Source organism: Camellia sinensis, chromosome 4, assembly GCF_055761805.1.
Source record: "Camellia sinensis isolate YWXY chromosome 4, ASM5576180v1, whole genome shotgun sequence".
In the NCBI taxonomy this organism is placed as follows: domain Eukaryota; kingdom Viridiplantae; phylum Streptophyta; class Magnoliopsida; order Ericales; family Theaceae; genus Camellia; species Camellia sinensis.
In genome coordinates, this window is record NC_138964.1 from 36,452,839 (window position 1) to 36,478,366 (window position 25,528).

The 25,528-nt window shown below is 37.2% G+C and overlaps 1 protein-coding gene across 10 annotated transcripts in view; it reads right to left on the reverse strand.

Moving 5' to 3' along the window:
• Positions 1-7,186, reverse strand: part of LOC114256542 (alpha/beta-Hydrolases superfamily protein) — a 51,164-nt gene extending 43,978 nt beyond the window's left edge. For all 10 annotated transcript variants that reach the window (XR_014366327.1, XR_014366325.1, XR_014366328.1 and 7 more), the window contains exons 1-2: positions 6,398-7,186; positions 4,114-4,181 (exon numbers count right to left, since the gene is read on the reverse strand). Coding sequence is in view for 6 of the 10 variants with exons in the window: in XM_082924601.1 (XP_082780727.1) it covers positions 4,114-4,181; positions 6,398-6,741 (412 nt within the window). In the remaining 4 variants the exon portion in view is untranslated. The remainder of the gene's footprint in view (positions 1-4,113; positions 4,182-6,397) is intronic.
• Between the last annotated feature and the right edge of the window lie 18,342 nt (positions 7,187-25,528).

Below are 25,528 nucleotides of genomic sequence, written 5' to 3' on the forward strand. Positions count from 1 at the left end.
AATAAAATTTTAATTATTAAAAACTATTAATTAACTTGATGATTTATTAATAAAAGACCTATTTGTTATGAAATTAAAAACTTTAGGGAGCATAATGTAATTTCTAAAACCACATAGGGTAAATTATAATTTAAGTAAATTTCAAGGGGTGTATTTGTAATTTACCCTAAAATATATTACACCCTTGAATGTTTCAAAATTTTCTTCCTTAAATGTCAACTTTTCTTTGACATACCCGTGAAAATTTTTGGGTGCACTGTGTTCACATACCTAGTAGGCTTTGATCCAAACTTGATCCTGGGGCAGAAAAATGTGTGTTCATCGGTTATGCCCCAAATAAAAGGGGATATAAATGTTATAATCCTAAAACAAAACAACTTTTGTGAGTATGGATGTCTCATTTGTGGAAAGTCAACCTTACTTTGGTCAAAACTGTGTTCAAGGAGAGATAGAAAATAATGAGGCTCAGTTTTGGGAAATAGATGTTCCTCTGCCTACTACCTTCTTTCCCGTACCTATGCTTTATCCTTCCACATTTAGTAGTTAGGAAATTGGTAGTCACAATAATGAAAACAAGGGAAATACTAGCCTACCATTGCCAAACTTAGATGACTCACAAACAGGGGAAGAAATACTAAGACAAGATCTCATCAAATCCTACCTCAGAGCTTCGTGCTTACACTCGAAGGGGCACTCATCAAACAAGTAAAGACTTGCCTACAACTCTAACACAAAATAGATCACTATCTCCAAGCGATGATCTAATCTATTACTCAAGGTAACTCTAATCCTTCTTTGTCACATTCCACTCCTACTTCCGATCTTGATGTACCTATAGCACTTAGAAAGGGAGTTTGAACCTGTACAGAACATCTTATTGGTAAATATGTGCCTTACCATAAGCTTTCTAAAGTCTCATAAAGTTTTTACCTCAAAAATCTCCCACTTGTTTATCCCGAGAACCATTCAAGAAGCCATGGATAATCCGGATTGGAAATTAGCAGTTTTGGAAGACATGAACGCTCTAAAAAATAATGGGACTTGGGAAATTGTTAACTTATCGAGGGGCAAGAAAATAGTAGGATGCAAATGGGTGTTTACGGGTAAAGTGTAGAGGTGATGGAAGTATACAAAGGTACAAGGCGCGTTTAGTGGCAAAATGTTTTACACAAACATACAGAATTGATTACTAGGAGACTTTTGCTTTAGTCGCAGAGATTAATTCAATCTGTGTTTCACTATCCTTAGTCATTAGTCTTGACAAGAAGAAGCCTTTATGAGTCTACCGCTGAGGTTTGAAGAACATCTTGGTGAAGGGAAAGACTGTAGACTAAGAAAATTCTTGTATGACCTAAAACAATTTCCCAGGGCATGGATTGAGAGATTTGGTAAAGCCTGGGAAAGCAGTAAAGGCCCACGGATATACACAAAGTCAAGCAGATCACACTACGCTCTATAGGCACTCAACAGAAGGAAAGATTACTATTTTAATTGTTTATGTTGATGATATAGTATTAATAGGTGATGCTCATGTTGAGCTCAAAAGACTCAAGAGAGTCCTTACTGATGACTTTGAGATCAAGGACTTGGGAGTCTTAAAATATTTTCTTGGAATGGAGTTTGCCAGATCTAAATTGGAAATCTTCATGTCTTAACGAAAATATGTGTTGGATCTTCTTGAAGAGACAGGTCTACTCTGTTGCAAGGCAGCAGAGACACCAATTGAACCTAATTTGAAACTCCAATCTACTAAACCCAAAGATGTGAAGAACAGGGAACAATTTCAGAGGCTGGTTGGTAGACTGACTTATCTATTACATACTCGCCCATATATAGCTTTTCTAGTGAGCATGGTAAGTCAATTTATGCACTCACCAGGTCCAACACACTTCGAAGCAGTGTACAGAATCCTAAGGTACTTAAAGGGATCACCAAGGAAGGGCCTACTATTTGAAAAACATGGTCACCTACAAATTGAAGTATACGCACATGCAGATTGGGTAGGGAGTATAACCGACAGAAGGTCAACCTCTGGCTACTGTACTTTTGTTGGAGGAAACCTTGTTACTTGTCTTAGTAAAAAGCAAAATGTGGTGGCAAGAAGCAGTGATGAAGCCGAATTTAGATCAGTTGCCTACGGAATTTGTGAGGTGTTATGGATTAAGAGAGTTTTAGATGAACTTAAGGTCTCAAGTCCCTCTCCAATAAAGGCATACTGTGATAAAAAAGCAGCAATCTCAATAGCACATAACCGTGTTCTTCATGATAGAACCAAGCATGTTGAGGTAGACAAGCACTTCAACAAGAAGAAAATAGACAATGGGCAGATTTGCATAACCTATATACAATTGATGAACAAATTGCAAATGTTCTTACAAAGGGACTATCCAGAAAACAATTTGACAAATTGACGGGCAAGCTAGCTATGGAAGATATCTTCAAACCAGCTTAAGGGGGAGTGTTGGAAAAGAGAATATTCAGATGAGATTTATTGTTGATCTCTAGGGATTGCCTAGTTGTATGTCAACTTTGTAAATAAGAAAAATTAGTTGTATGATAACTAGTTGTATAATAGATATTTAATTATTTAGTTCCTAATTTAGTGCCTTATATAGACTATAAATAGTGTACTTGTTTATCATTCTGAATATAAAAAAATGAGAACAATTCTCTCCCAATTCCTTCTTGTTTATCTGTGTGTTTTGTGTGCTCATGGAATATCACTGTCACACTTAATGTTGTTTGGTTTGTAGAAGCTAAGTCGTGCAATGAGTCAGGTTGGGCTCTGAAGCCATGGTTGCAACCAATTGTGATCTAACAAAGGGGTTCGGATTGCCATGACAACTTTGCAAATTGTGAAGGAGAACAATGCGATTGATTGTGAAGAATGCGAAGATTACAAAGATTCCCATCAAAGAAAGATTTCCGACAACCTTGCCTTGATATCATGTTAGCAAATATGGGGGAGAGAATTATATTAATCCATTCAACCTAATTACATAGTATACACAAGATTAAATAGAAAACAAAACACTAATTAACTCTAAAGACTAAAATACCGCTATAGTAAATATAAATAACCAAAATACATTTCACACTAGCATCATCCACAATCCAAAAAGATGAGCTAAACTTGATGCATAGTTAAGAGGCTACGTCCAGTCAAATTCCTACCTAACTTTCAAATCCATGATATTTTTTTTTTTTTTCTAATCAGCAACAAACAAAGATTTATTAAGGCTCAAGGCCAAGAAAAAAGAGGATAAGATATCCTCTTACAACAGAAATAGAAAAACCAAAAAGAGAAAAAAGAAAATACAAAAATACGAAAAGTCAAAAAATTCTACATAGAACAAACTAAAACCCAATCCGAAGCAAGCAAAAAAAAGCGGAATCCCCCGGAATATTGAGCTCACCGAGGCCCAAAAAGACGCCAAGTATCTCACCCTATCCCATAAGTACTCCATGATATTGAACAAAACCTTAACGATGACAAGTCAGAGTGTCTCCAACATACCAAAAAATCATGATGGATACAATGCAATTGTTAAAAGTACTCAACTGGATTAAAATAGGTAGTACATTCCATGATTTTGGTGCCCATGGTCAACCAACATCAATTCAACATGAAAACCTTCATCAATCAAATAAAAAGTAAATCACAATTATATGGTCCTCATGTCTGTAAGGTCATACATGGATAACTATAATGACACGCGAACATATATACACGTTTATGTATGTAACACGTGTAAACACATGCATAGTGTGTACACCTCTATGTAGAGTTATTAACATGGGCTCAAAAAAGTAAGGTAATTCTATCATATTGAACATAACAAAAATTAACTATTTGTTAAGCATCTCCTCAGCAATACATGAGCACGAACCCAATGAAAATTTTTTTAGAGCAACCTATGACAATTGATTTGATAAGTTGGAAACTTATGTTTGTACTTAGAGTATTCTAAGATAATCTAAATCCTTATTGAAAAAACATGGGAACAGAGACTAAATCATTTATAGAACTAAAACTTACCAACATGCATACAACATTATCCATAACCATCAAACGGAAAGGCAAGGATGATGCATGCAAAGAAAAACACTTACGGTGAACAATAACTTTATCAGGAAGCCTCTTCAAAAACTGCTCAGCAGCATACCTCCAATCAGCAGAACTGAACACAAAGTAAAAAGTAAATAAATAACAGGGTTGCAGACACAGTTCTTAACAAGTTACCCACCCAAAAAAAAAAAGTTCTTAACAAGTCATCATAACCTAATTGTAAAAAAATGGTCTCTAATATGGAAACAAATTTCATATTGATGAGAGGAAGAACTAGGATATGAAAACTAGAATCAAGCATAAGAGAACCCAAGTCAAACCAGTCAGTAATAAATTATTGAGATCTACTGAAGAAGAGTGTGCAATGTTGAAAACAAATGAAGACTAAGGCTATATAAAACATTAAGAGAACAGAATTTTAGTGTTGACGAGAGGGTGTGAGTTATCCAATATGGCTAAAAGAATTTGTTGAAGACAAAGACAATATGAAATGAAGTTCAAATAAAATAAATTGATCGCATATTTAACTTGATCGTTTATTAAAAAGACTCAAACACATATGAGATGATATGTCAAAGAAACAAAGTATAGAAAACCAAAAAAGTGGAGAATTTAATTCAGATATCATGTCATAAGGAAACCAGTCTCTTGAATATTTTCAAATGCAAGAAATGGCCTTCAATTACCACCAGAAGAAAATATCAGGAAATTTTTCAAAAAATAATAAGTACGGATATAAATCTAGAACAATGTTAAAAGGTTAGCCGAGTTTGTGTTTGTGTTCATGACGGCATATTTTAAATGTATATGATATTTAATGTCCTACAAATACAAAGACCACATAACAAAGGTGTCCATCAGTAAGCTGAATTGTACTTTTTCTTTTTCAATGATTAAAATATCTTTAAAGAATGCGCATGGGATGTGGTTGCATGCAAAGTATACAAGAGAGCAGAAAAGAATTGTTCTAAAAAATTCAAAGTAAGAATAAAAACCCACAAACTCCAACTTTAGCAAACTCCATCCCAACTTCAGCAAACTATCACGAATGAAGAGAATGGGCTACATAAATGCACATAAACCAAGACGTAAATGAATCTTCTGGACATGATTTTCAAGAAAGTCAATTAAAAAATAAAAGAGCAATTGTTGAGCAACAGTTGAATAACTGTGAGGATAAGGTGCAACTTTCCCAATTATTAAATAACAATTAAACTACTTAGATTAAATAAGAATGAGCCAGATGACATATTCAAAATGTTAGGTAGGTGAAGGAGAAGACCCGTCAAATTAAAAGGCGTAACAAATATGAATGGAAGATAAGATTTAAGACATCAAATACCTGTTATAAATGGATCACCATTAAAATTGTCAAATTGTAAATCATGTAGTAGTTCAAATTTCTTGTGTTGTGTAGATTTCAAAAGTTAAATAAAATCACTAAATAAAAAATAGCAAGCCAAAACATCTAAGAAACAAGCAATATAATTCACAATAAGCCGTAATCTTTTATATGACACAAATTAAGTGTCACACACCCATGTCATGAAATCTTATGATGAAACTTAGCATCTTTACAAAGACATAATTACACAATGGAACACAACATTCAGTCTATGTTACATGGACTCGGGTACGGGTGTCGGGTGCGGGTATGTATCTAGAGGTCAGACTCATCAAATCATAAATTTAAGGATACGCGGACTCGGCAAAAAAATGTCATATTTTTATATTTTTAATCTAATATGTGAGATAAAATGGTATTATATTTAATTTATAGTGTCAAAATGACATTTATAGCAATTACACAACAATATGTACATATAATAATAGTGTTATATACAATTATATAAGAAATATTCGTTGAAAAGTATCCGACACATATCCCATACCCTTGTCCGAGTGTCGAGTGTCCGACACGGGTATTTGATTTATTTTGAAGAGTCCATGTAACATAGCATTCAGTTACATTTACCAATTTAATTACAGAGGTCTATAATAGAACCATAAAAGTTCAGATGTTTCTAATAGTTCAGTTTAAAAAATAAAACAAAATAGTAATAAACAACTAGCTTATATATCATGATTGCAGTAGTTTCTCACAACCCCAAATGGGCAACAAACCAAACTAAGCCTTTTGTCCCAATCAATTGGGTCGGTTACATGAATATTTTCCTCCATTAAGCTCTATCAAGATCAAGTACTATATGCTTAATTACATTAAATAAATTCCCCCCCCCCCCCCCCCTTTTTATGCCCCATATAAGATTCACAAAAATCAAGTTATAAAATTTAAGAAACGCGACATTTTGAATCTAACCCAATTACCTCCCAACCATTCCATTAACCATGATTACAAGATGCTCTGGTTGAACCTTGGCATCGACGGACACAGCATCGAAAACATCTTCACCACCATTGACAGACTCAACCTCCACCTTCTGGCCCATCCTCCTCCGATCCATAAAGCTCCCTCTAGTCAATTTCCGAATCAGTTCCATCTTCTTCTCAACCTTGTGATCCAACAGCAACAGCTTCTTACTCTGTTCCAACCCCTGTTTCTTTCCAAACCCTAGATTAAAACAGAGGATAGAACCAGAAAAGTGGGGATTCGAGATGGGTTTAGGGGACAAATTGGTGGGTCCAAACAGGGATTCCGAGTAAGCAATCATACGGGGCGGATCAAGTCAAAGAGAACCATGGAAGTTAGAAACAGAGAAGCAATAGAACGTGTGAGAGAGAGAGAGAGAGGAGTGTGGCAGAAGAGTTGGATAGTGGCTTTGAATTTGAAGACCAAGTAAAAGGTAAAGAAAAGGGTTTATTATTGAAATTGAGAGACTACACTATTGTTGATTAATTCTTGGTGTGTGTGTGTGTGTGTGTGTGTCGGAGAGAGAGAGAGAGAGAGAGAGAGAGAGAGAGAGCAACAGTTGTAAGATGCGCGGGAATTACAGCTGTAAAAGAGAAATGAAAGATGAAAAGGAGATGAATTGGAGGGAGATCGATTAGTTGTGGTGTGGTGAGAGCTGAACAAAGCTTAGAAAAAGAAAGCAAAGAACATGGCATTTTGGCCACGTGATGATGGGTATTCGTTAAAAGACACCACTGTCGCTGTTTAAAAACGCAACTGTTAATCGTAATTTTTCCCCACTGATAGCAACGGGGTAAGGTGACTTCGGGAGCTTCTTTTGCATGGTGAAGCAATTGGTTAAAGTTTTCTTTTTTTTTTTTTAACCTATTTTAAGTTATATTATTTTTTTATTTTTTATATATATATTTTTTAAAAGTTGAAACATGTTTTCCAAAACAAATTAGCATCCAATTTAATAATTTTTTTTATGAAAAATATTACACAAGTCATCTTTTTAAATTTATTTTTTATAGTTAATGATCTTTAAGGGATATGATTTGTTGATGATTGAGTAGATATGAGAAAAATTGTTATCTTATATCCTAATTAGCTGTCATATCATTGACTTGAAAATTAGGTTTAATTTTGGAGTTGTATAGTAATGTCTTTTTATTATTATTATTTACTCTCTATTTGAAACAATCAAAAAATATTGGATTTTGGAAAAAAAATATGTATAAAAGTATTTTGGACACCTTATTTATCATCAGTCCTAATGAGTAATGTTAGAGATCATGAAATGCTTCATAAAGATTTTTATCCTTTGATTAGTGTGTAATTTTTATTGTATGTGTAATCGAAGGATAGTATGTGATATTTTATTGTATATATAATCAAAGGGTGGAGAATCTTTATAAAGTATTTCATGATATTTTTTTTCATGATCTCTAACATTACTCTAACCCCAATATTCTTTTTCCCTCTACTCTTCCTATTTTCATCACTTTGCATCTTCATACCCAACCCTCACCCAACACTCTTTCTTCAATTCATCATTATTGCATTCTATTTCATATTGAAATCAACATCGATAATAAAAAAGATGTTTTCAAATAATTTTTTTGTAAAGAAACTAAATTTTTAATTGTTCATAGTTTTTCGTAGGTTGGCTTTCTGAATTGATTAGGAACTGAGTATCTGAACAAATTTCATAGGTTCAAAATTAAGTATTCGGACAAATATATTTTGTTCGGCACTGAGTATTCATATGAAACAATTAGAATCAATTTTCTTGTGTTCAGCACTGAGTATCCGAACAAATTTCATAGGTTCGGAATTAAGTATCCGAACAAATATATTTTGATTCATTGAGTGGGAGACTTTTGTCTCGAAATCCCTCTTCGTCTCAGATGAACTCAAAATCTCTCTTCGTTGCTTGGAATTCCATAGAGCCCAAATGTTTTATTTTGTTCCTCCATTTATAGGTTATGGGGTGTACAAAGTAAATTTGTATAGAGTTTTAGGATTTTTAGGGTTAAAATAGGTACTATTTAGGTTGTCCAAATAAATAAATAAAATTTCAAATTTATTATTTGGGTGCTTAAAGTAATAGGGTGCCCAACCTACTTTTTGGAGTGCAAATAGAAGCTCCAAAATAGTATTAACTCGGGTAAATTATACTTTGCCTCTTTATATTTGACCATTTTTTCACTTTACCCTCTAAAATTTATTTATTTTTACTTTGGCCCTTTATGTTTCAAATTTATCCCAGTTTATTCCTAAAGCTAATTTTTGTTCAAAATTAAACAAAAAATGTCATAATAGCTGTCACATAACATAAGAAATATATTATTATATGTTAGAAATGGGTGCCCATATGGCATGACCATTTCAATGCTTTGAATTTATAACTGTAACTCCTGCATTAATGGGGTTTGTAACTCCTGCCTTTATTGCAGAGGTTAATGGTGCATTAATGACCAGCCATAAAGGCTGGAGGCTTTTCCTCTCTCCCCTATACATATATAAATTGAGACCTTCCTGTCAAGTCTAAAACACTCAGAAATCTCTCATATTCTGACTCTCTCCCAAAAACAACGATCAAAGCCGTTTGCACTGTGATTTGTGTGGGTAATATTCACTGTTGTAATATCACCCCACTGCTGGGTTGACTGATCAGATTCAGGAAGCACATGATTTACCCACGACAGCACATGATTTACCCACGACATCTTTTCTATTCAGACTCTGCAGGAAAGGTATGACCATAATTTTTATTCCGCTGCGTTATACTGCTGATTTACATTGGTATCAGAGCCTAGTTGGGTATTTTCGTGTTTTCTTAATCATGTATATATATGTACACATTATATAGCATGAATTGTTTGTAAATTTACATGAAGATGCTATTGTATGGAATTTATCATGCTTTTTGACATGCCATAGTCAGTGGGAGATTGTTCGGTTGAGAGAAATCTTTGTAGATTTACTCCCGAAAACCAATATTTTGTGCATAAATTAAATTGAATTTTGGATAATTGTCACCTGTGATGCAAGAGATGATTACGAGCATAGCAGATTTTCGATCTTGCGACTTGTGTAATATTGTCACTATTTAATTTAGATTTTTGCGGCAAAATTATATTATGCTAATCAAATTTATCCCAATGCGAATTTCTCTCTAAATTGACTTAGCTTATGGAAGTTAATTGGTTGACCTAGACTTAGTAAAGATGTTCAAATGTGAACAATGTAATCCTATTCTTTAGATGAGCAAAAGTCTTGGAGACTTTAGGTCAAGTCTTAATTAAGCCAAAGTAAGGAAACATGACTCAAAGTCGCCGTGGTTTTGTTGCCTTGTTTGGCATAATAAAAACTAATGTGTGCGCTATGGTTAGCGGCACGCTACGTAGTTTTTGGTGGGCGAGTTTTGGAGTTATGAAATTAGTAAGTCCTCAATAGATCTGTATATGATCTTGACTATTGAGCTGCGCGGATTGACTTTGTAATTTGACTTGTAAATAATGTTACATCATTAGATGAAGTAACATTCAAGAGTCACGTCATCCAAGAATGCGAGCTTAAATAAATTAGTCATTAAGTGTAAGACGAGTAGGCAGTATGAGTAGTGTTTTGCTCTCTACCCAATTATTGGGAGTGGATGGAGCAAAATTTCATGCACTATAATAGTGTGCGTTGAAATATCACGTGAAGTTAAAAGATTAGCGCTTAAAAGCTACAAAATCTATTAACATTAAGTGAAAAGATTAATGCTTAGTGGCTGCAAAATCCATTAACTCTACGTGAAAAGATTAGCGCTTAGAAGCTGTAAAATCTATTAGCATTGCCAACTTGTCTAAGTCTGGACACTTACCGTTTCCACACTTGAGTGTGAGACATGAGGAGGGGCTTCTTTGTATGATTCCTTAGCTAGGCTAACGTTTTTTTTTTTTTTAATAACGTTTAGCACTAAGCGCAAACGTTGCGGCATAGTGATGAAAAGGTCAAGGCCAACAAGGTTGTTATGACTCTAAGAATTTGACGCATCGCTTGTGAGAGCATTGTATTGAATTAGACTCTTTAGCCTAATTCGCGCTTAAGTTACTTTGGAGCTGTCATAGTTGATAGCTTATTCTCTCTTTCTTGTGGATAGTAGAATTAATTGCAAGTAACTATGAAGCGAGAAATAGATATGGCAAGAGGAGTATCGTCATATTTCAACTAGATGCAGTAAAGTGTATAGAGAATAAAATTGACTTGAAGGTGCAGGGGATTAGTACTTACTAGTTAAATTTGCGACTTAGGCGCGCTTGATATCTCCATGACATCCTTTTATGATCTAGTGAATATGAATTAGTCGTGAGTCATTACCTAGTTGGGCCTAAACTTTTAAAACTTGTCTTCGAGAACTCACACATTAAGATGATTAGAATTAGTTTATGACATTGGTCATGAACCAGTGGCTTATTATACTTAATCACATTAATGAGATGATGACACGATGGTTTGAGTAGGCCTTCTCGGGCCCACTCGCTTATGACATCCTGCTCTCATGTGAATGTGTAACTTTGTTCGCAATTGGTGCGCACAAGTAAGTAGGAAAGCCGTAGAAGGTCATTTGTTTTGGCGCATTTAGTCCACTACGATATTTGTGACTAGATATGTGTAAGGGTATGATAGCTAAGCCTCCATCTCGACACATTTATAGATTACAATACACATCTGAGTCAAGACTATTTGATCTCCCGTAAGTCAAAAGTTTTGAGATGATTTTTGACATTGAACATATGAGGTTGAGATCAATTAGATAACAGCTTTCGTGCTTTTAGTTTTGACCAAGGTGGCGAGTATCTATTTGAGTTATTTTTAGAAAACTCTGTAAAGAGAGATGGATGCTTAGAAAATTGATTATTCCTAGTACTCAACCACACAATAGTGTAGTAGAGATAAGGAATTAAATATTGTTAATGTTAGGTGGATAATGGCGCAAGATGTTTCCCAATTGGAAATTGCACTAGTTTGTTGCCTATATCCCTAACTAAGAGCCCTCCATATCAGATTTTACACTCCAATTTCGAGTAATAGGTTAGCGGAGAGCCATCTATGGGCGATCTGTAACCGTTAAGCAACTTATCTTTATTTTACTTCTCATAAGATAGTCAAGTTAAGACCTAGGGTTCTATAGCGCATTATCGTATGCTGTCTTGTAAACACAAAGGGTCGTGTGGCGCATTATTGTATGCAGTCATGCAAACCCTCCGAGTCATGTGCATATAGGTAAGCAACTTTGTGGTAGTGTAACTAAGTCACATAAAGTTTTATTAGTAAAGGTGACGTGAATAGAGTTTTTGAAACTCTATAAGATAGAGAATTCTAAGCATAGCGCTCTATGTAGCCTAGTTGAGAATGAAAAGAAATTTCCAATATCCTAGGGACAGTGGGAGCGATGTGCCTACTAATGGATTACTCCATTAGAGAAAAATACTCTACATTCTTAGTTGTGTGGTAGCAAATGTGAAAATTTTTCACGTCATCACTGGGTGATTAAGAGGGAAACATTCATGATTGCTCCGCAAGATGATAAAGAGCCTAGGATAATGCCAAAGGCTCTAGTCCCCTGTTTTTAGAAAGTGGATCAATGTTGCGCAGTTTAAGACAAAGTCTTTGAGGATTAACCATTTCTATAATTTGGTTGACTTTCCATTATGACGCAAAACTGTTCTAAATTTATGCGTAATTTGGATAGTCATTGTTGAGGCATAAGGCTCGCTAGATACCGAAAAGTCGCACCATTGAGAAAAGTGTAGACCGTGAGAAGACTTCCTCTTGGAGAGTGAGGTTATTTCGACTTAGGCTATGATTGACATAAGTTCGGAACATTGATTTGTGGACATTGTGACCCGATTTCTCGTTAGAGAATTGGATAAGTAGATCCGTAGGGATTTACCTTCTGCTTTTATGGTGAAAAGTTAGGAGCTCAAAAAGGTTGCTAGTTCCAATAAATCTTTTACAGCCTAAAGCAGTTATCCAAACAGTGGTTCTTAGATTTCGTCAAACCATGATAGGCCAACGATGATAGATGAAGACCACTGAGGCATGATCAGTGGTCCAAAAGAAGTTTTTTCCTTACTTAGTCATTATGAGCCAGGAATTTATAAGGTTGTCGCCACCTAGGGTAGGCAGTCCTCTATTTTAGATATGATGGACATGGGTGATGTAATTTATATGCTCGGATGTACGATCCTTAGGGATTGTTTTAGGAAAATTCTCGGTTTGTCTTCGATGACTTACATAAGGAATACCCTAAAACGATTCTAGATGCAAAATTGCAAACCCATTGACTTACCTATCCGTAAAAGCCAGAGCCTTAGCTATTGAGTGAATCCTCAGATTGTCTTTGGGAGAAACAGATGACCTATATTTCTTGATTTTTTTTTTGTTGTGGGAGCCTGAAGTACGCTATGTGGGCGTATTTGGCATGATAAGTGTTATATTTGGTAAATGGTCAACTGAGTTATTTAGACATTGACCATGCTCATTAGATTGTGGATAAAATGGTTTACTAGTAGTATATTAATTTGCTTCTTGTAAGATTCAATGCGCTAGTTGGGCGCATCCAGAATGAACGCAAATTGGTCACCAAAATATCTTTAGAGAGATAATTGCGCAAGAGGTAGTGATCTTGAACCACTTCATATGAGGCGCAAATGGTGGATTCTGTTGTATATGCTTATCACAAGAGGTGCTGATAAGGGTTATGCTTGGAATCTAGAATTGCGCAAGCTGTGGTCAAATTTTTCTTAATCGATCACTTATTTGTTATAAGATGATAGGATGTTGACACTATTATGGTTAGTGTCATAATGATTAGTAGATGATGATGTCAGCAGGCAAGATTAGCTCACTCACACGAGCAATCGCCCTTGGCGCTTGGGAGTGAGCAAAGATGAGACTAGTGGTTTATTTTTATTTGGAGCCAAGAGAGGCTTAAATAATCCACTATATATGTCGCCTTGGTTACAACCAAGATGAGGTCGTGTTAAGGATCAAACATGGATATTAGTACCCACTTTCCATGTTGTGCCTGTTATGATTAGCCAGATGCGAGATCTTATTTGGCGCCTAGAAGGCGAGCAAATAGAGAATTCGAGTTAGGCGCTAGAAAGTGACTAGACTTATATCTGTACGGTGTATCGAGGATGACGTCACTCTTTTGGAAGAGTTACTCCACCGTAACATATATTCATATTATATGTGCTTGGCGACTGAGTAATGAGGTGAGAGAATGGATCCCTGCTTCCTTACCGTGTGAGTCTTACGTGTCATTATTGATATGACTTTCATTTATCTACCCTTTTGTGACTTTTGACTATGTCATAAGGTAAAGGGTTGATGTTCTGCTACTTTGGTATGTTGCCTGCGGTCATGTGTGATTCGGCCTTAAGGGACATCACTGGGAAAACGGTCAATCCTAAACTAAATGGCATGAGGGCAAAGGGAAGATCATCTAGTATTACACCACTGTTGTAAATTCATTGCCGGCAACTCACATCGCTCTGTATGAGAAGCGGATTGAGTGTGAATATATTGCAAGAATTAAGAGGGTCAAACATGCTCTTTTTTGAGGGATTAGAGATGTTTTTTTTTTGTGGACCGGTGTAATTAGATGGGTCTGGGGTATATGAGGCACTATTTCTGTTCTTTTTGGGTTGATGTCTCTATGCTGGCTCATTTTGAGTTTCTAGTATAGAGCACCCACATGCAGATGTTCTCAGCGGTCGCACGGTGCATTGGCTAGTATGAAACTGTTCATTTTTTGGGGAGATTGAGATAGAGATGTGGCAGTGTCATGCCAACTCATGTGCGAGTGGGAGATATTAGAAATGGGCGCCTATGTGGCATGACCATTTCAATGCTTTGAATTTATAACTGTAACTCCTGCATTAATGGGGTTTGTAACTCTTGCATTAATGGGGTTTGTAACTCCTACCTTTATTGCAGAGGTTAATGGTGCATTAATGACCAGCCATAAAGGCTGGAGGCTTTTCCTTTCTCCCCTATACATGTATAAATTGAGACCCTCATGTCAAGTCTAAAATACTCAGAAATTTCCCATATTCTGACTCTCTCCCAAAAACAACGATCAAAGCCGTTTGCACTGTGATTTGTGTGGGTGATATTCACTGTTGTAATATCACCCCACTGCTGGGTTGACTGATCAGATTCAGGAAGCACGTGATTTACCCACAAGATCTTTTCTATTCAGACTCTGCAAGAAAGGTATGACCATAATTTTTATTCCGCTGCGTTATACTGCTGATTTACATTATATTAGGGTTTAAGTTAATGTTAGATATGCGAGTTATGTATAATAAAATATTTTTATGCCACGTGATTGTCAATGTATTATTTATTGTCTAATTTTTAACGGAAATTACCTTTATGAGTAAATTAGGAAAAACTTAAAACATGAATGGCCAAAATGGAAAAGTGACCAAATATAAAGGGGCAAAGTGTATTTTACCTTATTAACCCCATGCAAAATACTATCTGTACTCATCTGCTTATTAATTGTAGGTTAGTTTGATTCTCCGTTTGAAATTTATAATTTTTTTTTGAAAATGCATCACTTCGCTATAGTTAATACATATATTTTTTTTCCTCTAATGAAATATTAAAGTAAAAATCAGTGTAAGGGAAATTAAAAAGTGAAATTTATTGCAAATTTGTGTTATATGTATGAAAAATGTTATGTAAAACCTGCCAACCTTCATTGCCTCCAGTTGGGCAAAGAGTGCAAAAATTTTGTTGGTCAAACCTGCCAACCTTCATTGGCCAAGACAAGCATATCGGTCTAAGAGTTCAAAAATTTTGTTGGTCAAACCTACTAACCTTCATTGGCCGAGAGAAGAATCTCGGTCAAAGAGTACAAAAATTTTGTTGGTCAAACCTGCCAACATTCATTGGCCGAGATAACTGTCATCTCAGGCAAAGAGCGCAAAAATTTATTGGTCAAACCTGTCAACCTTCATTGGCCGAGATAAGCATCTCGGTCAAAGAGTGCAAAAATTTTATTGGTCAAACCTACCAACCTTCTTTGCCCTCAGTTAGGCAAAGAGTGCAAAAAATTTGTTGGTCAAACCTGCCGACCTTCATTGTCCCCAGTTAGGCAAAGAGTGCAAAAATTTTGTTCATCAAACCGGCCAACCATCATTGGTCGAGATAAGAATCTCAATCAAAAAGTGCAAAAATTTGGTTGTTCATTGCCCCTAGTTGGGCAAATAATGCAAAAAAAATTTTGGTCAGACCTACCAACCTTCATTAGCCGAGATAAGCATCTTGGTCAAAAAATGCAAAAAATTTATAAACCTGCCAACCTTCATTGCCCCCAGTTGGGCAAAGAGTGCAAAAAAATTTTTGGTCAAACCTACCAACTTTTATTCCCCTCAGTTGGGCAAAGAGTGCAAAAATTTTGTTGGTCAAACTTGCCAACCTTCATTGGTCGAGATAAGCATCTCGGTCAAAGAATGCAAAAATTTTGTTGGTCAAACCTACTAACCTTCATTGCCCACAGTTAGGCAATGATTTTTGCACAGTCGGCCCTTCTTGTCGATCGTGTTAACTTTCGCCAAAGGCTTTTTGTCCAGCATCATTGTTGTGTCGAACTCTGCCTTGGTGCGCATCTCATATTCCTCTACTCGGATGTATTGGTGCATTCTCTCTATCAGGGCTTCCACAATAAGGGGCGACGTCATTGTCATTGAATTCCTCAACTTATAGCCCACCGGCAAACCCTGCTTATACTGTGCAATAGCTAGGTTGGTGAGGTAATCGCCTATCTGGTTGAAGGTCTCCCAATTCCTGTTGTTATATGCCTTCAACGTTTCTTTCTTGCCTATGTCAATAACAAGCAGCTAGTTTATCTCAACCAGAGTTTTGGTGTTTATCTTGAACCTGGTGACAAACGCCTTAGCCAATAGTGCCCATGAAGCGATGCTACTTTCTGGCAGCCTCTCAAACCAAGTCAAGCTCAGGTCACCTAAGCTTGATGGAAACAAAATACACAGTAGAGCCTCGTTCCGTTGATGTATGACCATAACTTGGCAAAAGTGGCGAAAGTGTATGTAGGGGTCTGACTTCTTCTAATAGGTTGTGAACTTAGGCTGGCTGAAGCCCAAGGGTAATGGTGCGTTCTCTATTGTCGGAACGAACGACAAACTTTGTAACCTTACTAATGCTTTGCCTGCTGGTTTGTAAGCAAGGCGCGACATTGGCATTCCAACCTCGGCACTTCCATGTGTCCTAGGAGCCAGTCACTGCAAAGCAAAGACCCTTTGGGGGTTGTGTGCCTGTGCATCTTCTCTCATTCGAGCCCTTTCTTCTAGCACAGTCCGCAAGTGTGCCTAGGTAACTCGGTTTGCTAAGAAGTGGTTTGATGCGTATGAGAGGGTCAATAATTGCTTCCCTCTGTGTAAAACCTTTCAATCCCCTTTCTTTTAGACCTAGAGTAACGAGTCTTGGAGGTTCTTGATTATGTGTCGCCTATTCTGAGTGGCGAGAATGCAGTATACCTTCGTAGATCTCTTCCCCTGCCCTGCCTTTGCCTTTTCTCTGGCGCTTCGTGGTCTCCATGTCAGCCGCCATTCTCTTTATCAACTCGTCTTGCTCCTTCATGTGATCCTCCAGAACTTGAGAATCTACCATTTGTCTCTGTCCATCTGGGCTGTGAGAGCGACGAGGACTTGAGCCCTATTTTTCTCGTGCGCCCTTTTGTGGGTTCTGTCGCTAAGAGTCCAAGTCTACCATAGGCAGGACAAAAGGAAAATCCTCGCGATGTCCCCTTCTGAAGTTTGTCCATTGATAACAAACCGAAGCAAGTCTTCATTGTGCATCATTGAAATCAGTTGAATGAAAACTTAATCAAAAGGTTTATTCTCTGTGATAGTTTCTCACAGACGGTGCCAATTGTACAAGCATGAAATAATCTTCTCGCATAATCCTGATGACCAAGTTTTCACTCCTTCAAATGTCGTTGCTTTGCTACCTGAAAACACGCGTGAGCTAGCCGACGGGTGTGTGTCAGAAACCCCTCCGATGCCTAAGTCAGCTAGTAGACAATAAACAATAAGCTCAATGAATTTTAGAGTAAGAATTATCATACCTGTACATAGGTCCTGTCATGAGCTTTCATAGATTCCACCTGGCACAATCCTATTGAGACTCTAACTCCCCTTAGTAGAGTAGTCCTAGGAATCACACTCCCAAGGATAATGCCTATCCTGATAACACCCTACTCACTACCAATATTTGGCACAATCCTAGTAGGACTCTAACTCTCTTTAGCAGAGTTCTCTTAGGAGTCTCTTGCCTAAGGATAATGCTTATCCTTAAAACAACCTCATCACTGCAAGCCAAGTGAGATGGCCACACCCTTATGCTCTGATATACATTCCTGACGAAGCTGCCTTATCTCAGTCCCTTGCCGTTCGGGCCGTGTGACTGGAAGCCGATCTATCGAATGGCACCTTGCCGAGCTACACATAACTCGACCCTCTCTATTGACAACATCTCGGTCCGATAAAGGACTACCTTCAGATAGCTAGGTCCAGGCCCTAGTAACCTATCTCTGACCGGCCTAGTGTCTTCCTAGCCCAAGACCGAGCTACACCAGCTCTTATCTCGACCCATTATGTGGCCCAACTTCAAAAGAAGACTTTCCCTAGCTCAGCCCAATTTGTTCACAAATTACCCTCTCACGTCCCATTTGTTATTTAGTTCTACGTTTTATCATTCTTATGTTTAGGAAGATCTGATGTTCTAATTGAATTCAACTCTTCCTTTCAGTAAGTTGGAAGGTGTATCTTGTAATACTTTTGTAATTGGTTACGTTTTTAGATTTTTTTTTGTTTTTTTTTTTATTTTTCTTAATTTTAAAATTAAACTGATACTCTATTTGAATATTTATTCTCACTTTGTTTCAAATACAAACTTTCATGTGTTTGGAATACTATACTTACTACAATGATTAGGTCTTTTTGTTTCAAATCGAGGGTTTAATGTGTTTGGAATGTTTGCTGCCATGTTGCGGCTCCATAAACAGAAGATAGATAGTAATTTATTTTATTTTATTTTTTTATTTTAGAAAGGGAGACCTAAGAGAATTCTATAACACATTAAGGGCAAAAAAACTAGTTTGAGAGCTTCTCTCTCTAGAATTTTTTTCCCTTAGGGTTTTCAGAGTTTGTGGCCGCTGGCAGTGGGGGAGGGGGTTCCGACGGCCTCCAGCTCCTCTCCCCTCCTTCTACCCCTCTTTTTCTCTTTCCTTTCCTTACTTTGCTTTGCAATAACTTGGAAGCTTTGGCTTTCCGCCCTCTCCCTCCTTTGTGAGGTGTTTCTTTCTCCCATTCATTCACTCTGGAAGTGGCCTTCATGGGCCCGCTGCCTTCACTGTCTCTTCCTCGCCGCCTTCTCCACCGCCGTCGCTGCCGGTTTTTTGTTTGGTTGTGGTTTTGGGTACCATACATGTAATTATTATTTGAATGGTGTTTTAGGGAAATTCTATAATACATATCCCTTTTTGGAGTGTGTACCATATGTTCAGTTAAGACGTTTATGGCATTTGGTTATGATTTATTGTGACGTTCGTTATGACATATTGGTAATCAATCATATCGAGGGAATCCATTCATCATATCATCATGTAGTTTGTTGGTTTTTTTTTTTTTTTTTTTTCTCTATCTTCGCATGTTTTATTTGTTTTTCGTAGAAGCTTCATTTAATTATGTAATAAGTATACTGAGCCCGGTTTGAATCATCTTGTAGTTAGTTTGTATTTTTACTTCTTATTAGCTATTCACTCTTTTGTGTATAACCATCATGAGTAGCCTCAAACCGAACTTAGGATCACACACGTGTAGTTTTATATTAGGCCATGTTTAATTTCAAGTCTTGCATGAAAGATGCTTGGGCGCGCATTTGGGTAAGTCTTCTTGTCTTTCCATAGCATATGAGTGTTCTATGCATTGTATTTAAATAATCCAAATTAATTGATTTTCTTTCAAAATTGTATGCTTTGAATGTTTTCATAAATTTTATTTATTTTAGGTTGAGTTTATTGTCATAAATCAATAAAAAGTCCTCTTTTTGTGGGGAATCAATCATTTTAAAAAAGTATTATTTTATTCTCTTAATCGAAAATAAGTGATCTTTATTTTCTATTCAAATCACATACTTTTAAGGTAGTTAATGATTTTTAGGCTTAAAATGACTTTTATGAATAATTAACTACTAAAATTATACAATAGAAAATTAGTAGATGTCAATTTTCGGATTGGACAAAAGTGAGTGCTTTCATTCAATGACCTTCACCTTTTGTACCTTAGCTCCCGAACCGGTAATCTCTAGTTATGACAAATCAAGTCTTTAACTTAATTTTCATTGTTAATCTTTAATTCCTCATTAAAAATTAAGTGGCAACTCTATACTAGTTAAAGCAAGTTGGCACAACATTACTGTGGAAACGAGAGTCCACACTAAGTATTATATGAATTAAAATCTCAAGGGAGCTCAATGCTATTATGTCAAAACTGTAGAACTTACTATATTTTTTATCAAATATCAAGACTGGTCAGTGTAATTTATACTTATTATTTTGGTTATGACCAAAAACTTCTCTAGTTATGACTAAGATGGAAAACTTTTATTATTTTGGTTATAATTATGACCCATTATACTTTTTTTTTTTAATTATGACTCAAACTTTTATTATTTTGGTTATAATTATGACCCATTATGGTATAAAAAACACAATATATATATATATATATATATATTGTGTATAATGATCCAGTGTTTTATATCTCTTTTAAGGAAAATGATCTATCTCTACAAAAATCTCCCATGAAAGAACTCCTTCATATATTCTAACCGGTAAGAATTTAGTGCTACAAAGTAAGTGAATAGACTCTTACCGGGCATTTATGAGAGACTTTTGTGAATATATAAGACTACTCTTTTAATATGATTTAAAATTGCTGTAAAATTATTTAAATGTAAACTCAAAATAAGATATGAAACGGTAGTTATTTTTTAAATCCAATAACTAATAGTTAGAATGGATAGCACCTTTTTTTAGGTGTGTACATTAATCTTTGTCCAAAAATTAATATATAAATTTGCACATTTATATGTACCTACTTAAATATGTAGGTACATATTGCTCCTATCAGAGCTCAATTTTATTTATAAAAAATGTGAACAAAATAAAGAAAAAGTTTTATAATTAAATAGATAAATAGTGTGATCCTCTAATTAAATAGGTTTATCACAATATTTTTATCAAATATACATAGTAGGGGAAGGCATGGGTTGGTTGTGGCCATAGAACCTCCAATCCGTCATCCGTCGCCAGATTAGCGGATTGGAGAAAATTAATCTGCATTCATCCGCCAATCTGGTAGATGTAGATTGAGCGGATTGACAGATGGATGCGAATCGGTTTGGCAGTTTTAAATTTTATAAATTTTCAACATAATTCTAATTGTGCGCTTTCTCAAAAAAGAAAAAAAAAAGTGAAAAACCTAAGTGATTCGTGATTCAACTCAAGATTAATTATACTAGTTCCCAAACAATTAAAACTAACAATCTAAATCATCAAGCACGTATGAAAGTGATTTAGATTGTTGTTTCAAAAACAATAAACCGACACAAACAATTTTTACGTGGAAAACCACAATTGAACCACCTCCAATTGTGATTAAAAAACCACGGGCGAAACGTCACAAATCAATCCACTATGAAGGAAAGAAAGAATACAAAACAACCAAACAAATTACCCAAACTTTGTCGATTTGTCTTCAACGATTTGTATCTCTTCCACCGCAACCTTTGTCTCAGAATTGATTAGATTAATGTTGATTCCACAACATCCACGTCGACTTAACGACTGCGCACATCTTCAAACACCTTTGAACACCCCACGCTTGAATCTTCGTATTCCACCAAAGAATAACACTCTTGAAGATGATCACTCAAACAACCCTTTGATGTGAATTGTCAAACCATGTGAGTTTAATACTCAAGCATACATCAAAGGAAAACTAGTAAAATAGCCCCAAAAGAAAACCCTAGAGCCCTCAAAACAGATTTGGAAAACTTAACCCTAAAATGGACTGAACCAAATACTTATAGAAAACAGGGGCAGCGAAGGTCGCTCAAGCAAAGACTCTCTCGCTCGAGTGAGGAACCAATTACGTGTGTATTTCTTAAGTGGCGTCGCTCGAGCTAAGCTTCCTTCGGTCGAGCGCACAATCTTTCTTCCCAGAATATTTGCAGACAAAAAAAACTTTTGGGAGCACAACTTCTTCGCTCGAGCCAGGACTTCTTCGCTCGAGCGAGCAAGGCAAAACAACCAGGAAACTTACAACTCGATAAATAATGTTTGTTCATGGGATTGACAAAACTAAGGGACCTAACAAAGAGTATTACAGTTAATGATTTAAAAAAATATTACAATCACTACATGTCTCATCCAAAGAAAGAAAGTTTGAAACTTTAGAATATTACAATCATTGCATGTCTCATCCACCTATTACAATCACAGCATGCCTCATCCACATAAAGTATTACAATATGTTGTTTTTAAAATATAAAAACAATTCAAACCACCAAAACTATGAACGGAGTAGTAGTAGAGATTGTATGGCTCTGTATTATTACATCTATATCTATTTTCGAAAATAAAAGCCAACCAGCATATATCATCTATTTTATTTATTATTTTTAGAATTAGATTTAAAAACCAAAAAATATAGATAAATAATACATTTATTTTTTTCAATTCAAAAAATATATTCAAGTTGAAAACTCTTTTTCAATAGAATATATTCAATAGAATATTTAAAACTCTTTTTCAATTGAAAACACAAATAGAATATCTAAACAAATTGAAAACACAAAGTTTTACAAATTATTAGGGGTGCTTGTGGTTTGGCCGTTCGGTTGCCACCAAATGAACCTCAAATCCGTCATCCGTCCAAAACTAGGCGGATTGAAAAAAATCAATCCATAACTGTCCGCTCGTCATCACGCAACCGACTGCTTGTCATCACGCATTCATCCAAAATGCGATGAATCGGTTCGGTTCGGTTGGTTTTGATAGATCGATATATCCGCCGCTCACCCATAATATATAGATGGATTTTTGTTCACATTATAATAAAAGTAATGCTACACTTTATAAAAAAAATATATATATATATATATCAAAAAAGTATCATGAAAATTATTCACAATTAGATTAGTGTATGATGTTTTATAATAATAATAGTTTTATTTCCATTAGATCATAACCACAGCAGCCACCATTATGCTGGTGTGGTAGTGATGGTTGTGGTGGATGGCAGGAGAAAAAGATAAAAATAGAAGCTGTGGGGATGTATTTTCTGAATACCAACACGTGGCATGGTGACGCCGACGTGTCAGCCGAGGTGCCACGTGTCCTGGTAGTTAAGCCGAGATGATCTCGGAGTTGCCGAGGTTATCCCCGAAGATATCGGAATCCGAGATAAGCAGATAAGGGACAAGAGTCCTAAGGCAAAGAGGGGACTTAACCAAGATAAAGATAAAGCTCTTAGGGAGTTTTATCTTTATCTCTTATAGAGTCCAGAGTAAGCAGTAAATTGGAGTTCATAAGAAGTCATACTTCTAGTGGGACTTGGATTGAGTATATTATAAAAGAGAGGCACCCCCGTGGGTCTAAGGTATGTAATTTATGTTTTGAGTATTCAGTTTAGCACTTGATTATCTTTGAGAGATATACTGACTTGATCGTCGGAGTGCCCCCGGGTGGAAGAACCACCGCCGGGGCTTTTTCTTTCTGTTACAGGTTGCTAAAGCCATCTATTCTGCCTGTGCTCTCCAGCTGATCACTAATCGGGCAGTGTGGTCAGATTTTCACCCACACAATTTGGCGCCGTCTGTGGGAACGAAGGAAGAATAGATGGCCAGTAACGGACAGCAGGAAAATATTGGGGATGACGCCCCCACTGGGAGTGGCAGACCAATTGACCTTGACATTGAAGGAGACAACCACAATGCAGAAGCCCGTGACCAAGGTCACAGAGAGAACGACGTCATCCCAGAAGGCGACACGTCAAAAAGAACAAACCAAGGAAAGTACTACAATGAAGATAACCTCCAGGTATGGAGGGACAGGTGCCTACGGAGGGATGATGAAGTGAAAGAACTAGCAAACAAGTTGACGGACCTTCAGTCAGTCGTCAACTTCATGATGCAGAATAATGTTATGCAGCCACCATACCCGCTGCAAGATACGCCGATGCCAGCGACCAACACTCAGAAGGGTGGAAGAAAAACAATCCCCGAGGTCCCTCAGCATACCAGGAGCGGAAGGCATTCTCACCGGCCTTCCAGGGAGGTCGGACGGGAAAAGCCGAGGCAAGAAGAGTCCCGAAGGACACACCACATGAAGAACCCAGACCCCAAAGAACATCGACATGTTCAGGGGCAAGTACTCCATTTTGACACAACCCATGAAGAAAGATCCAAACGGACCCACCACGAGGCCGAAAGCAGTGTACCAAAAAGACTAAAATCCAAAGACAGCCGAGCTCTAGGGAGGAGCAAAGAAGACCTAAGGGACTACCTCAAAAGGAGGCAGCAGAATGCAGAAGCCGAGGTAAACTCCCCAGTAAAACCGAAGACAGCCTTCTCGGTGGAACTGGACAAATTCGAACCGCCCAAGAGATTCAGTATGCCGAGGTTTCAAATCTATGATGGTAAGTCAGATCCAAACTTTCATGTTGGGCTATACCTAAATTCAATGGCATTATATAGCGGGAACGAGCCGTTGCTCTGCAAAGTATTCCCCTCATCCTTTGGGGAAATTGCATCTGATTGGTTCCATAAGTTACCAAAAGGAAGCATAAAGACATGGGAAGGCTTGGCCGAGATGTTTGTGGCCAGGTTCGTGACCAACAAGCTGCAACCCCTGAGGGTTGATGCTTTGATGGCTCTACGAATCACCAAGGAAGAAGGCCTTAGGGCCTATGCGAAGAGGTACTACGAGGTGTTCAACCGAATACCCGAATGCAACCAGGAAGTAGCAGTCGTGTCTTTTAAGAACGGCCTGAAAGATGACTGCCCACTACGGAAGTCTTTGGCAAAAACATTGCCAAAAAGCATGGAAGAACTCATGGCAAGAATTGAGAAATACGCCAGGGCCGAAGAAGATACATCAGGAAACAAAGAGGTGAAACAAGAAAAGGGAAACGGCTCGCCAAAGCGAGGCCGAGTCAACAATGGGCCGACCAAACAAGAAATAGAATTAAGAAATAAACAGGCGGTAACCACGGTATTCCGGATCCCAATCCATAAAATCTTAGATCGGATTCGAAATCAACCTTATTTCAGGGCCCCGGCAAGAGCACCGGGGGAATTCATGAGAAGGAACGTTGGTAGACGTTGTGCCTACCACAATGAAGAAGGGCATCCAACTCAAGGTTGCAGAGCCTTAAAAGCACACTTGGAGGACCTGGTAAGACAAGGCCTTCTGAGGGACCTGGTCGATGAGGCCAGAACAAGGGAAGAGCAGGCAAGGTTGCCTCAAGCACAAGCAGCACCCCCTCCCCCAGCACAGCCACCACAAGCAGGAGAACCGAGGGTGGATAATGTGATCCACTCAAGGGTCAACGAAAACGAAGTCAGAGGAGAAACCCAGAGGGTAAGACATTTACAACACATCTACCAAGTCGGGGAAAAGAGACATCGGCCAGAAGAATGCCAAGGGCCAATGATAGCGTTTACTGAAGCCGACTTAGAACTGGTCCAACATCCGCATAATGATGCCTTGGTAGTATCCCTCCAGGTTGGGGAGTGCCAAGTAAAACGCATCCTAATAGATCAAGGCAGCTCCTGTGACATCATGTATGTCAGATGTTACAAAGAGCTAGGCCTTCACCCCGATGACCTAGAACAATCAAGCGGCCCGATGGTCGGCTTTAATGGAACACCGACATGGCCACTGGGTGCAACAAGCTTAGAAGTACAAGCCGGCACTAAGAAGATCAGGACGGAATTCCTGGTAATTG